Source organism: Xenopus laevis, chromosome 1L, assembly GCF_017654675.1.
Source record: "Xenopus laevis strain J_2021 chromosome 1L, Xenopus_laevis_v10.1, whole genome shotgun sequence".
In the NCBI taxonomy this organism is placed as follows: domain Eukaryota; kingdom Metazoa; phylum Chordata; class Amphibia; order Anura; family Pipidae; genus Xenopus; species Xenopus laevis.
This window is the reverse complement of record NC_054371.1, coordinates 84,287,328-84,302,491: the sequence shown is the minus strand read 5'-3', so window position 1 is coordinate 84,302,491 and position 15,164 is coordinate 84,287,328. Positions and strand designations below refer to the sequence as shown.

At 37.0% G+C, this 15,164-nt stretch overlaps 1 protein-coding gene across 4 annotated transcripts in view; it reads left to right on the top strand.

Moving 5' to 3' along the window:
* Positions 1 to 15,164, top strand: part of herc6.L (HECT and RLD domain containing E3 ubiquitin protein ligase family member 6 L homeolog) — a 51,961-nt gene that overhangs the window by 22,871 nt on the left and 13,926 nt on the right. For 3 of the 4 annotated variants that reach the window (XM_041590876.1, XM_041590872.1, XM_018252277.2), the window contains exons 4-13: positions 185 to 412; positions 2,992 to 3,086; positions 3,810 to 3,937; positions 4,626 to 4,780; positions 6,191 to 6,267; positions 9,404 to 9,522; positions 9,817 to 9,876; positions 10,160 to 10,244; positions 13,138 to 13,327; positions 13,908 to 14,050. In XM_041590876.1, the coding sequence (XP_041446810.1) occupies positions 185 to 412; positions 2,992 to 3,086; positions 3,810 to 3,937; positions 4,626 to 4,780; positions 6,191 to 6,267; positions 9,404 to 9,522; positions 9,817 to 9,876; positions 10,160 to 10,244; positions 13,138 to 13,327; positions 13,908 to 14,050 (1,280 nt within the window). The remainder of the gene's footprint in view (positions 1 to 184; positions 413 to 2,991; positions 3,087 to 3,809; positions 3,938 to 4,625; positions 4,781 to 6,190; positions 6,268 to 9,403; positions 9,523 to 9,816; positions 9,877 to 10,159; positions 10,245 to 13,137; positions 13,328 to 13,907; positions 14,051 to 15,164) is intronic. The other variant, XM_018252286.2, reaches the window with a different exon arrangement.

The window sequence follows — 15,164 nt, the reverse complement described above, 5'->3', positions numbered from 1 at the left end:
AGAGGGAAAATTGCAGGCCAGTTTAGAGATATGTGTTTGTGTATAGTATAAGTAATGCAGATTTGCACTTATCTTATTTTCTTTAATATATAGAGAACATTTATTACAACATAATACCTAATTAAAATAGTTCAAGATATATTTAGGTCATATTCAGAATGTGATTGTCTCTCTGTCTTTCTAGATGGCAGAGTATTTTCATGGGGACAGAATAAATGTGGTCAGCTTGGCTTGGGCAGCCAGATCATCAATCAAGCTACTCCTCAGCTTGTGAAGTCCCTTAAAGGGATACCATTGGTTCAGGTGACTGCGGGTGGTTCCCAAAGCTTTGCTCTTTCCATGTTGGGAACTGTTTTTGCGTGGGGAAAGAATAATGCCGGACAACTGGGTTTTAAAAGTGACCCACAAAAAGGTAATGTCTCTACAGAATCATTTCTATCCCATTACGAACTGTAATCAGATTTAAACATGGCAAAGCTAGTGAGAGGGTATAATTGTGTCTTCCATTCATTCTTGGAAGCAGCATAGCAATACAAAGTCCAAGTGGCTAAGGCTATAAGGACATCAAGAGAAGAAATACATTTAAAGGCTCATTTATGATCATAGGTGTTAGATTGCTCAAGTGTGATTGCAACCCGTTAGGTATTTGCTTTCATTTTCTAACTTGTAGTAGACTATACATGAAGTAGTGCACATAATTGAATACCTGAATGAGAGAGCCAGTCACATGAGTTTAAAAAAGTATCAACTAATTCACACCACACAAAAATCGCCAATCCACACCGCCAAAGTAATAGTGGGGACTCACAGATCCATAGTATTAATCCGTTCACCTTGAAACTACTAATTTGATACTCCAGCTGATCACAATGATTTCAACAGAACAAACAAGTTAATGGCATATGACTCAGCCCCCCTCTTTAGGCATGAACACATTTGTATCATTTGTATGGACATGTTATTCTTTTAATATATTAGTTTTTTTTACCTGGACTCATTTACAACATAGTCGAGTCCAATTAAGTGCCTGCCAGCTTTGTTTATTGCATGACATCTTCCCCTTTTGCTGCATGCCTGAGGAATTTCAGTGGCATTTTATATTCATGCTTAATAAAACTGAATCAATACAAAAAGCCTTAAATCATGCAGTTATTATAGATTAGAGACTGAAAAAGATACAAAACATTTTACTATCGCTTTGTGCTGGTTCCGTAAGGAACATTCTTCAGTGTCTATTAAAAAATCAGTTTTCATATTGAAATCACATTGAAGTTTAACAGTGCACAACCTATTATAATGGGTGAACCAACCTGGTTTCAAGGAGAAGGAAAGGTTAAAACTAAGTAAGGCTTATCAGAAAGGTCCATCTAAATATACCAGTAAACCCCCAAAGTAGTGCTGCTCTGAGTCCCCTGTCAAAAGAAACACTGCATTTCTTTCCTTCTATTGTGTACACATGGGCTTCTGTATCTGACTTCCTGCCTTCAGCTTAAACCTCATTGCCCTGGGCAAGAGCATGCTCAGTCTGCTCCTCTTCCACACCCCCTCCCTTCTCTACTGTAATCTGAGCCCAGAGCAAGGAGAGACTCAGGCAGGAAGTGATGTCACACCATGTTAATACTGCAGCTCCTATCCTAAACAAACAGAGAGTTTCTAGAGCTTTTTACTCAGGTATGGTAAAACATTCTACAGAATAAATATAGCATTCTAGCTTGCACTATTGCAGCTAATCTATTGGCAATAAAATGCCTCAGTAGCTTTCCTTCTCCTTTCAGCAAATAACAAATGACCCCTGTGAACATGGACTGATTGAATTACCTCCCTGAAACCTGTATCTAGCAACTAACAGCAGCCCATTTATCATTCTTATGTTATGTAAGATTAGAATGCAGTGCTAAATATAACTGTATGCATACATTTAAAAATAAATATTCCAACACAGGAAGGGTCAAAGACCTACTGCAGTTTATAATACTATAAAAATAAAGATATAACACTTTATATCAATTTTAACATGTATCCTACTATTTCAGGAGTCTAATTAAAGTGGAACTGGGCCAAAAGAGAGTGATATCACATATATACAATATATTCATTATACTGCTCACAGAAAACTTCACAAAATATTCTTATATGCTGAAATGTGAGGAACAATTCCCAGCTAAAAGACAGATAAAGATTCAGAGGATGTATGGGACAGTTCTAGAAAAACATCATTATAATCATTCAACATAAAGAGAAGATTATACTCTGTTTGTTATCCCCCGGAGAAATGCCACATAGTATTCCCTACAGTCTCAGACAGATGCCCAACTAGGAATATCGGCTCACATAATATGGCATTGTTACTTCCTTCTGGGAAATAGTGAATATGTTTTCATGGTGGGTGCTCTGGATTTAAAAAAAAAGCATTGGTTCCTTGGACGTGTGTCCTGGAGAAACCAATACTTAAATTTACTACTTCAGCAGGGACTAACACAATCTGATTTATATGCCAGACACGGAAACTACAAATCACACCTACAGAACTGCTGAGTAAAAGATTAAAAGAATTTAATATTTATCTGCACTGCGGAATAATACATAAAATAATTTTTCATACATAAAATCATTAAGTAAGGTCAAGTTGAATCTACAATTGCTATTTGTTAGCCCCTATGTGGACTGGCAGCCTACAGTAGGCTCTATTTGGCAGTACACATGATTTTCATGCAACCAAAACTTACCCCCAAGCCTGGAATTCAAAAATAATCACTTGTGTTGAGGCCACTGGGAGCAACATCCAAGGGGTTGTTGAGCAACATGTTGCTTGCGAGCCACTGGTTGGGGATTACTGGTCTAAGGAATATTTGAAATAAACATTCACAAATCTTACCCTCTTTAGTTTTCTGATTGCCTCCATACATGGCGTTGGGCTCCCCTAAAAAGGAACCCCTACAATTTGGGAACCATGCCTTAGAATTAACTAGAGAAGTGTGTTTTTTCTCTTAGCAGGCACCTTTAAACCATATGCTGTGAATTCATTAAGAAACCTTGGTGTTGCCTATATTAGCTGTGGTGAAGAACACACTGCTGTTCTGAGTAAGGTGAGAGTTTTTTTTAACTTGAATGCCTTTAACATGTAAAGTCCAAGTTCTTGCAGCATGAACATATTTGCAACTTTTATTTTATCTGCAATTAGCTTTTCATACTTTAGGCTAATGTTACACAATGCAAAACACTGATCCCCGGGATACTGCCCCATGTGTAGTGACAGGCATGAGAGGGATGTGCTTGTCAACGAACACACACAGGACAGATTTCATCCAAAAAAATCAAGTGTCAGATTGCTTTTACCCATCAACATACCACCACAACAGCTGAAATCATGCCCTGTTGCCTATGTTTAGTAAGAATCGTATGAAAGCATAAATAATGGCCAAAAGAGTAGACAGCAGGGTGTAACTGAGGGCATTTTAAGCAGCAAATCACCACTTATACAATAGGTTTTTGCTGGTGGTCATCCTTAAAGCTAACCAATATAATTTCAGCAAAGAGGGGCACTGGTCTGGGGACTGAGGTTAGTTATTGTATTCACTGGGGGTGTCTAACAAATTTTCCCCATTGATTAACCATTTCCTTACCCTATTAAGTTCTAATAAAAAAGGGCAATGTACAAATACAACGAAAAGTTCTCAGAAAAGTCAGTGCTTACATCTGATCATAGGCTTACACGTTTTATTATTCTGTTCAGTTTTACATTAATCTATAATTTGCATAAAATATGCCAAATTTGAATCTGAATTTATATATTTCTCTATTTATTCCAGGATGGCAGTGTATATACATTTGGAGATGACACTTATGGACAGCTGGGGCAACACACTGGGAACCAAACATCAGTCCCCCAGAAAATAGAAGATTATACCAAACAAGTTTCCCAGGTTGCCTGTGGAAGGTGCGGCTGCACAGTGCAACAAAATACACAAAAACAGAAGGCTTATAGTTAACAATCAGTGGGGCAACTATTAGCACAAACAAGTTATATAAACATGGTTAACTTCAGGGCAAATGCAGCAATACTTCATATGATAAATTTCATATTATAATTTGCGTTACTCATGTATCAGGCAGTTCTTGTAATAGAGATATGGGATGCCTTATCCAGAAACCCATTGTCCAGGAAGCTACACACACACACATTTATATTGAAGGTTAATGTTTAATTCACATTCTATTAAGAATTATGAATAGTTGAGTGATATAAACAACTGAAATCTCAAATTGGAGCAGGCACTCAAAGGCAAAAACTTCCACCAGGCAGATGTTCAAATGTGAAGAAGTTTATTGTGTCAACCAGCCTGACGCGTTTCGTGTTTCAAACACTTAATCATAGGCAATCATAAACAACTGCATACTCCTTATATACTGTACATGCTAATATTATCTTTCTTCTGTTGAGGAAAACCTCCGCATAATTGATGAAGAATAATATATAACCAAAATTATTACAGTAACCATTATCTTCTTTTTTTTCCCACCTAATAACCTGACTGGGTTCAAGGGGAATTTATCGCCATACATGCTTGGGTATGGGTATGATTGAGAACAATAGTTTAAATAAATTTGTGATTTATGTTTTCCAGGTACCACACTCTGCTATATGTCTTCACTTGCAATCGCATTGTCTCATTTGGGAAAGGCTCACAAAGACAACACGGCAATGCTGAATCCAGTGACGAAGTAGAACAATTTCAGTCGCCTTCAACATTTGACATCAGCAGCTTACTTCCAGCAAATGGTAAAATACTCCTCCTTCTCTTCAGACTCTTGTTCTTTCAAATATCTCAGATCCTATGTATTAGAATGCTGACAAGCATGGCAGCTGCAAATAGATGTTGTACATTGAATAAAACAGCACATAAGGCTTGAACACATTTAACTCTGTATCAGTGGCTTAACTAGATAACACTGGGTCCCACAGCAAATAATTTCAGGCACCCAAAATGTTTAGACTTGTTTTACAAGTATTTATTGAAACTGTATATGAATTTGGGCCTCATGGGGCCCCTATACCTCCTGCCCCCCCCCCCTGCAGCCACAGGTTCTGCTTCCTCTATTGTTACACCCCTGCTCTGTATCATGAGTGCTCATTGCACTTTTAATAGGAAATATGAAAGGAATGGTCCAATCCGACGCCACGTGACGAGACGCTGGCATCAAGTTGGATGTCCCGGAAATAAGGTAAGTTGTAGGAATGTCGAATGTAGTCGCAGCGTGCATCCGACACGACTGTCGGATGCAGACGCTGCATGCAGCATCTGCATCCGACAGTCGTGTTGTGTCGAATGAACGCTGTGACTTAATCCGACATTTCTATTTCTTACCTTATTTCTGGCGCATCCGACTTGCCATCAGCGTTTCGTCGCGTGGCATCGGATCGGACCTAAATCTCCCGTATAGTTCTACCCTAAATGATTTTCTAGTAGACTTAGGTATGAAGATCCAAATTACAGAAAGATCCATTATCCGGAAACCCCCAGATTCAAAGCATTCTGGTTAACAGGTCCTATACCTGTATTAAAAAAATGTGTTACATGTGTATGTATGTATGTTTGTATGAATATCTTAAGATTTACCTACTGCACTCCGTAAACAGGGAGTTAACTGGATTTTCCTGCACTATTCGGCTCTATAAGCCTCATCATACTGGATAATTTTTTTTTTATATTTTTATGTTAATAATATTCAGTGTAAGCATAATTTCTTGTGCACAGCAAATCAATGCCTCTTTGGAATCTTATGTTAAATTCATATGGGCATCAAACCCAGGCCTCCCAGTGACTCAACCACTAAGATATACAAGAAAAAAATGCACAGATAGGGACAGTGTTGGACTGGACTACTGGGAAAAACCCAGGTGATATGCATTCTCCTTGATTTTAGCCAGTCATCTCTTATATACCTGTTTCCGTCCTACCGCAAGTAACATCAGACATGGGCCACAGTGATACATGCCAGGTCTGAGTTGCAAAAGAGAGGTTTAGGGTAGGGAGGTTGGGGTTTCATGCTGTTGGGGGGGCACTGAGAATAGAGCCGCAGCTTTTGCTTGCTATGTATGCGCTGGGAAAAATGCTCATTATGTACAGGTGCACCACTAAATATATATACATATATATAAAGTTTAGTACAACATTTTTCTATCTTTCAGATTTAAAGGATGTTTATATCAAATGGATCTTTGCAGGAAATAATGTCGGTTTTGCAGTTTCCTTTTCTCAACAAGAGGTACTGTATGTGTTTCTCTTAAGCCAATGGCACACGCCTCAGCTATAGAGAAAACATTGTTATACCTGTCTGTGTTGCCTGTCATTGTCATGGATGGGAGTGAAGTGCCTTTTGGCTTAAAAATGCTAATTTGAGAGATATTGGTCAGTTACAGGCAGTTTATTTAATTGATAGGAGGCTCAGAGAGGTACAGTATCTGCATAGGCGTCCGTAAAAAAAATTATTTGAGGGGCAAAGTCGTCAAGCAAAAACGACCTGTTTTTCTAAAACTAAGCCTGTATATAATAACTAGGTGCCAAGTTTGTAGGAAACCAATTTATTGGTAAAGCCCATTTAATCAAAACATACCCCAGACGTGCCAGTATAATTTCTACAGAAAATGGATAACAAGCATATTGACCCCAGACAAGCCAGTATAATCACTAAATAAAATGAACCACTAAATAAAACAGATAACAAGCATTTTAACCTCAGACAGCCAGTATAATTATTACAGAAAATGGACAATGTGCTTATTTACCCAAGATGTGACAGTGTAATTTTAATAAGTTTCTCTCAGAAACACTATTGACCTCCTATTCGTTGGATATAGTCTTGCAACTTGTCAAAAATTGAAACCAAATTTAGCATGCTGTGTTTTCAGCTGTAAAGTTAAAGTCTGATGTTTTTCCTTGAAACTTCACTAATCTAATAATAAACCTTGGGTAACCAAAGATATTAAGGTTTTATTGAATAGGAAAAAGTTGCTTTTAGACAGGGTGATAGGGAGGAGCTAAGGAACATCACTTTCATCACACAGAAAGACAAGCATTATTGGAAAGCCTTGATTCCCTCTGGTGTTCCAGCCACCATTGGAATTGATTCAATCATAGGATATGGAAATCAAGGGCAAACACCAGTATACCTGCTAATCAGTGCTTTATTGTGCGTCCACACGACATGTTCCCTTGCTGCCCAAAACATGTTGTGTGGACGCACAATAAAGCACTGATTAGCAGGTATTCTGCTGTTTGCCCTTGATTTCCATATCCTATGATAGGAGCTAAGGAATGTTCAGAGGGATTTAAAGGTTAAAATTAAGGAGGGGAAAGAAATGTGCAGAAGGAAGCTTGAGATGAAACTCCAGCAAAGGGATGTGAAGGAGGTGTCGCGGGGTACGAATGCTATCACTGCCTATGGAAAGATGAGTGAACAGAAAGTTGAATGTGGAATTGAAAAGGTTAATGAGATGAATATGTTTTTTAATAGGTTTGAGGCTGATAATGTTTCTGAATGTCCTTCATTAGAAAATAATAATTTTAATGAGGGCATAGGTATTATTATTTCAAGTGATGAAGGAGGGAATTTTCTGTGATCTCTCCTGCTAAGTCTGCAGGACCTGATGGTTTAGGTCCTAGGGTGTTAAAGGGCTGTGCTTCCCAATTGAGTGAGGTCTTTTGTGTGGAGGATGCCACCATCTTCTTGTTAAATAGGGTGGGTGCTCATTTGGAGGAGGCAGGTAGCTATGTTAGGATTATGTTTTTTGATTTCTCAAGTGCTTTTAACACCTTACGTCCTGCTTTGCTTGGGCCTAAACTTCTACAAATGAAGGTTGATACTCATTTAGTGGCCCGGATCATTAATTATCTAACCAGTAATGTAAGAAACCCAAAATGTAAGAAAGTCAGGTATTATGTTTGACTCTGTACTTTGGCCCTCCACAGGGGACAGTTTTATCTCCTTTTCTGTTTAAACTATTTACTTCTGATTTTAGGCACTCTTCACAGTTATGTCACCTACAAAAGTTTTCTGACGACTCTGTAATTGCGGCCAGTATCAGAGGGGGACAGGATGCTGAATATAGAAGTGTAATTGATTGTTTTGTAGGGTGGTGTGCTGCAAACTGTCTACATCTAAATGTGGCCAAAACTAAGGAGTTAGTAGTGGATTTTAGAAAGTTGAGAACCGATCTTCAACCAGTCTGTATAAATGGGATTGTTGTAGATGTGGTAGAGGAATATAAATACCTGGGTATGTTTATTGATAATAGGTTGGACTGGGCCAAAAACACAGAGGTACTATATAGGAAGGGCATGAGTAGACTTTTCTTCCCTAGAAGATTAAGATCATTCAATGTCTGTAAGGAAATTATGCTAATGTTCTATCATTCTGTGGTAGCTAGTGTTGTGTTTTTTTGGTGTAGTGTGCTGGGGAAGCCGACTGAAGGTAGCTGATGTAAATAGACTTAATAAATTGATTAGGAGGGCAGGTTCTGTTTTAGGTATGAGATAAGAGACCTTAGAGATGGTTTTGGACAAAAAGATGTTGTTTAAAGTGATGAGTATTTTCAGAAATGATTCTCATCCTTTACATGAAAGTTTGGAGTCATATCGTAGCTCCTTTAGTAATCGATTAATTTAACCCAGATTACTACTGATCGTTATAAGAGATCTTTTTTACTTGCATAAAAAATTTAATTATGTATAATATGTGTGTTTTTGTGTGATTGTATGTTAAACAAGTAAACTCTAGCATAATAATTTCCCTCGGGATTAATAAAGTTTGTATCTATCTATCTATCTATCAGATTTTATTTATCTATCAGATTTTATTTATCTATCAGATTTTATTTATCTATCAGATGTACGCATATAATACAAAAAAAGCATGCCATCATTATCTGATTTGAGTTTTTCAGTAAAGTTTAACATAACAGAATAGTAAATAGGCTCCATATATAATAATATCTAAGTCTGGGTTTGTCAGATATTATGGGTCAAATTTAATTAGATGAGAAAACGTATCTCCTTATTTAATTCAAAATTGTATCATGGATATATTCAAGTCTTTGGGAAAACTTGAACTGAATTTGGAAAAAAAGTTTTTTCTCCTCAAATCGAATTTCATCTATAAATGTTCACCTGATAAGCCATGAAATAATGTTTTCTCATTGATTTGAATCTGGTGCTATATTAGTTGAAAATCATTTGAAACGCAAGAGTTGCATTATTTTAACAGCTTGTCACAATATCCCTTTAATGGATAATGCTATAGGGGGGCTGCTGAATGGACATTTATATACAATTAATCTTACTGCTTAATTTTTTTGTTTTGCTCATTCTTATATCAAATAAGAATTTTGTATTTTACTTTTTAGACCACTGAAAGAATTTTATTAAGTGACACTCTTAAACCCATTCTTCGACTTGACCTTCCTACAATTAAAAAGTGGATGAAAGCACAAACTGGAAGTGAAGAATACCAAATAGCTAAACGGTAAATGGTGTATGTACTGTAAGCAGTTCAGAGCTGACACTTTCTGCATTCTCTGATGTATTTTTAATATTCCCAACCCTACACCCAACCCCAGCCTCTAGGGTGTTGCTTTCTTTTGGATGTTTTTACCTTTTTAATTTCCTACTTAACAGGAACAACCTGTCTGTGATCTCATAGGTCAACTGCCTACAAAGAAAAATAAACAAGAAACATGGACCAGCCTCTTTCTAGCTTTGGTTCAACTTGTGAACTGCAGTAAACACATGTTAAATGATTCATTGTTTTGTTTTTCAGGGAAATATGCACAATTTTTTCTTCGCCTGCTTGCTTAACAGCTGGTTTTGTAAACCACAGGTGAGCATAAGACATTACTTCTAGACAGTAGGTTTTCAAAGACATGCTATTTCAAAAGATTACTATAAAAAACACAAACAAGTTTTTTACATGCATCTAAACTCACGTCTAATTTTCTTTGATCCAATATGTCTGGTTTTGACAAGTGTTCTACAGTTAAAATGTCAAAGGCAATTATTGTATATTTTTCAGTTTATATACTCTGTCTACTGCACATTTTTCATGCCACTGAATCTGTTAGACTTATGCATTTCCTAATCTCATTACTATGTAACATTTTCAGCTCATCGGTTTCTTCAATAGTTGACCTTGCGGCTGCATCAAATTTATTTACAGAGTTAAACAAAGATAGCAGGATTTCTGATATTGTAAGTAGATTTGTATTAATTTGTATTTGTCATATTTAATAATGCATTTAATAATTTTATTATGAATAATATTTTAGGACTGTAAAGCCATAAAGCAGTGATTTTTGCCTCTAGCCTCTAGGAACAGTACTTCAACAGGAGCTGATACACCTTACATTGGACTACCCTGCTCTAGAATATACATTATGTTATTTGCACCTAGCGCCCTACAGCAAAGATGCTGCAAGGCACAGAGCCCAGTAGTGCATGGGAGCCCTGTATTTAACACTTGACTAGGCAGTAATAACAGTGTTACAGATGTTCCTTGCATACACTGGAGCTCATTATTTGCTATGGGTAAATAATGTGCGAGGGAGAGGCATACAAATGGATCTTTTATAATTTGGATTTTCATACCTTTTAGGGGTTGTTCACCTTTGGATTAACTTTTAGTATGATATATTTTTTATTATTTGTTATTTTTGAGTTATTTAGATTTTTATTCACCAGCTCTCCAGATTGCTATTTACGCAGTCTGGTTGCTAGGGTCCAAATTACCCTAGCAGCCATGCGCTGATTTGAATTAGAGACTGGAATATGAATAGGAAAGGACCTGAATAGAAACATGAGTAATAAAAATTAGCAGTAACAGTTGTGGGGGTTCACTCGCTGGTAGGCTGCAAATGAGGCGACTTCACACACCAGGATCGGTTTAAGGGCTTCCTGCCCGCGTTTATTTTCCAGCGGCTGCAGAAATTTCCCCTCGTAGGGGGAAGGTGACCGAAAAACAGCAGTTCAACAGAAAAATCCAACCTTCTGGTTAACACAAAACAAATGCTTTTCTTTCTCTTCTGAAGCTGAGAACACCAGCAGTTTGTCTCACATACATTCAGCACTGCTGCTCAGCATCAGGTGTACTAAATAGGCCTAAGGCCTCTTTAAAACCTGGCCTACGGATTTGGGAATCCGCCCCACCCTACTCTTGCGGGTTCCCAGTAAGACCAGTCCCGGATCATCAATTACAAAAACCTTGCAGAGAGACATAGGGGCAGATTTACAAAGCTCGAGTGAAGGATTCGAATTAAAAAAACTTCGAATTTCAAAGTGTTTTTTGGGCTACTTCGACCATCGAATGGGCTACCTCGACCTTCGACTACTACTTCGACTTCGAATCGAACGATTCGAACTAAAAATCGTTCGACTATTCGACCATTCGATAGTCGAAGTACTGTCTCTTTAAGAAAAACTTCGACCCCCTACTTCGGCAGCTAAAAGCTACCGAAGTCAATGTTAGCCTATGGGGAAGGTCCCCATAGGCTTGCCTGTGATTTTTTGATCGAAGGATATTCCTTCGATCGTTGTATTAAAATCCTTCGAATCGTTCGATTCGAAGGATTTAATCGTTCGATCGAACGAATAATCCTTCGATCATTCGATCGCAGGATTTGCGCTAAATCGTTCGACTTCGATATTCGAAGTCGAACGATTTTAGTTCCTGGTCGAATATCGAGGGTTAATTAACCCTCGATATTCGACCCTTCTTAAATCTGCCCCTTAGTGTTTCTCTGCTAAGAGCACTACTGGTCTCACTTCAGTAACAATATCTGAGAATCCGTGGCCCAACATACATTCCATCAATCACTTTTCCCCAAGAAACTGGGGACCTTTTTGTCACCATACCACACAGTATATATGTAGCTTTACAGAGCATTTGTTTTTAGATGTGGTCAGTAACCCCCCATTTGAAAGCTGGAAAGAGTCTGAAGCAAAAGTCAAATAATTTAAAAAATAATAAAAATAATTAATGAAGACCAAGTTGCTTGGAATTGAACATTCTACAACATACTAATATTTAACTGAAAGTTGAACCACCCCTTTAAATCTACTAATAAAAAAAAACATTAAATTAACCCAATAGAATTGTTTTGCCTCCAACAAGGAATAAGTATATCTAGTTAGGGTCAAGTACAATGTACTGTTTTATTATTACAGACAAAATGGAAATCATTTTTTTAAAATTTTAATTATTTAATAAAAACTCTGTTGGAGATGACCATCCTGTAATTTGGGGCTTTTTGGATAACAAGTTTCTGCATAACGGATCCTATACTTGGTACTCTTGTTCCACCTCTCCCATTGTGTGGAATTCACTTGTTTAAAATATGTTACACAGAAGACATATGCTTCTTAGATAAGTCTACACAGTAAAAATAAATCATAACCTGTTTACAAGATATTTGTGACATTTTGCCATTAGTTTTATACTGACAAATCCCTACCTCCCCCCAATGGACCCAATGCAAGTTACTAGTGGGATTTCAAAAATATTGTTTACTAAGCTATAATCATTGTTCCTATTTTTTAAAAGTCATCAAATGTTTATACATTTTCAGCCCCCCCAAATATATATATATATATATATATATATATATATATATATATATATATATATATATATATATATATATATATATATATATATATATATATATATAAATATATATACATATATATACATATACATATATGAAAATTCTGTCCCAGCAAGAGGACCTTTCTCAAAACATCTCAAACAAACCCACAATACCACAACCTAAAACAGAATGTTACATGTGAAAATGGTGATGACACCCCCCCAATGAAATCATAGATGCATGGTGTATAGGTAATAGGTTATTATACATTTAAAAGAGTTGTAAACATCTCCACAAATATGTCAAACACCATAGTGTTCATAAGGAAATACTTAACTAAGCAATCCAACAGGGGGAAGTAGTGCCACTGTGTACAAGTATAGTTAAAAACTATGATTCATATTAGTTATACTTGTACACAGTGTTTACAGTTTAATTTAGATGAGTGCATAGAAAAATGTTTCCTGGATAATTTACTTTTTGTCCTGTTTGGTTCACAGATTTGTTCCACCATTAGGAATGACCTAATTCCAGTGCTTGATCCTCTCCCTTTGCTTTATGAGGCATTTGCCATATTCCTCTTACTTCCAGAATGCCCCTTACTGCATAACCCAAGTAGCTGTTTGTCAGTGACAGTTCCACTTGCTAAGGCTATCAATAACATGGGTGAAAGTTCTCTGAAGATATTAGGTAAATGGCTAGGCAAGCATTTAATAATGCTATGTTAAAAATGATTGGACTCATTTACTAATGCAAATGTAATGTGCAAAGAATAGATGCAAATTGCCATTTATTTTTACCCACAATACAATATGTTTTCATAGAATTCATGTGTAGGAGCCCCATAAGTAGTATGCAGCACTAATTGAACAAGGCAACACATTTTTGTGATAGTGTTAGTTATTGCTGCCATTACAACCAAAAGAAAAAGAAGCATTTTATCGACTATGTGAGTAGTAGCACGATTTGTAAATATTTTGTATTTTATTCAATAATTGTATTACATTTTCAGAAGTGTTTAATTAAAGTGCTACATGTAGCAAAGCACTGCTGTTGGGTAGTTTGGTGTAGGAAAACATATTTACCCATTTTGGCTTTGTTAGAATGGGTATTTCTGCACATAAAATATGGTTCAGGTATAGATCCCTACAATAGTAACACAGACACATTTAGAAAGCTAAGGTTGTCCTGAAAAAAGTGTAGAGTTTTCCTAGGTAAAGCAAATATCGTCATGGAACATACAAGAATAAATATATTTTTTTCAATTCAGTAACATTGTGGTCACGTATGCAAGCAACCTCCATGACAAAGCAAATCCAGTTACTTAAAACTGCTGTGATGTTATCTGTACAAAGCATTCAAGCAGAACCTGGAACTAAAGATCTCCTACAGATGCTAAAGAAGCTCTACAAGGTTAGTTTCTCTACTGTATATTTAATAATCTGCTCCAGAAAATTATCCTTACATTATTCCCCAAATTTATATATTAAAGGGGCAACGTGCACCTATGAGGGTTTAATTGTGACAAAGATTAAGCGACTGTGATTCCTAACATTTTCCTGGCATTTTTGGCAACAATGTAAAGGGTTTCATTTTAGGTTTCATTTGTTGGGGTTAAACATGATGGTCTTTTTTCAACCCAGCTTAACTATGTAACACATACTATACCATTTATCAAAGCAGTTCCCTGCACATTTTATTTTTCTTGCAGAAATTGTTCCTAAGTTAAAGCAGTAGTATTTCATTGTTTCATATAAATCTTGCAGGGCTGGTCAGAACTTTCAATTCAATGCAATGCAAGTCTAGGAATCGTTAAAGCCCTACAGCCATGGTTCATAAATCAAAATATGTTTATTATTGTTTTCAGAGGACACCACTGCAACTATTCAAAAATACAATCCTTGATAAAGCTGTGCTGTCGTAAATGCTTTTTAGAACCAAGGAGTAAAGTGATACCTGGAAGTGGTGGTCAAGTTTTATTTTTATGTTTGGTACAGCATATAAAGCTACCCTCATTGTAATATATACTTTTTATGTCAATCATGCATTGATTTTTAATAAGAGATTGGAATATAAATAGGAGTGGACCTAAATAGAAATGAGTTATAAAAAGTAGCAATAGCAAGCCTTACAGAACATTTGTTTTTTCAGATGGGGTCAGTGCAGGCCTGAATTTTGGGCTTCAGCGCCCCTAGGCTGCTGGGTCTTAATGCCCGGCAGCCTCGCGGGCGCACCACCCTCCCCGCACATGAACAGGAGCTTGCGCATGCCGGAGATCAAGCACGCGCAGGAACGCTGGGGATTTCCCAGTGCTCCTTAGGTTGTGGCCGGGCAGCATGCCGCCCCCATGATCCTGCCGCCATGGGCCTGGGGCCTTTGTGGCTTCGCCAAAAATCCAGGCCTGTGTCAGTGACCCCCATTTGAAAGCTGGAAAGAGTAAAAAGAAGGCAAGTAATAAAAAGTGACTTAGAACTTGCCATTCACTATCATATTTAAAGTCAACATAAAGGTGAACCACCAGCTTAAG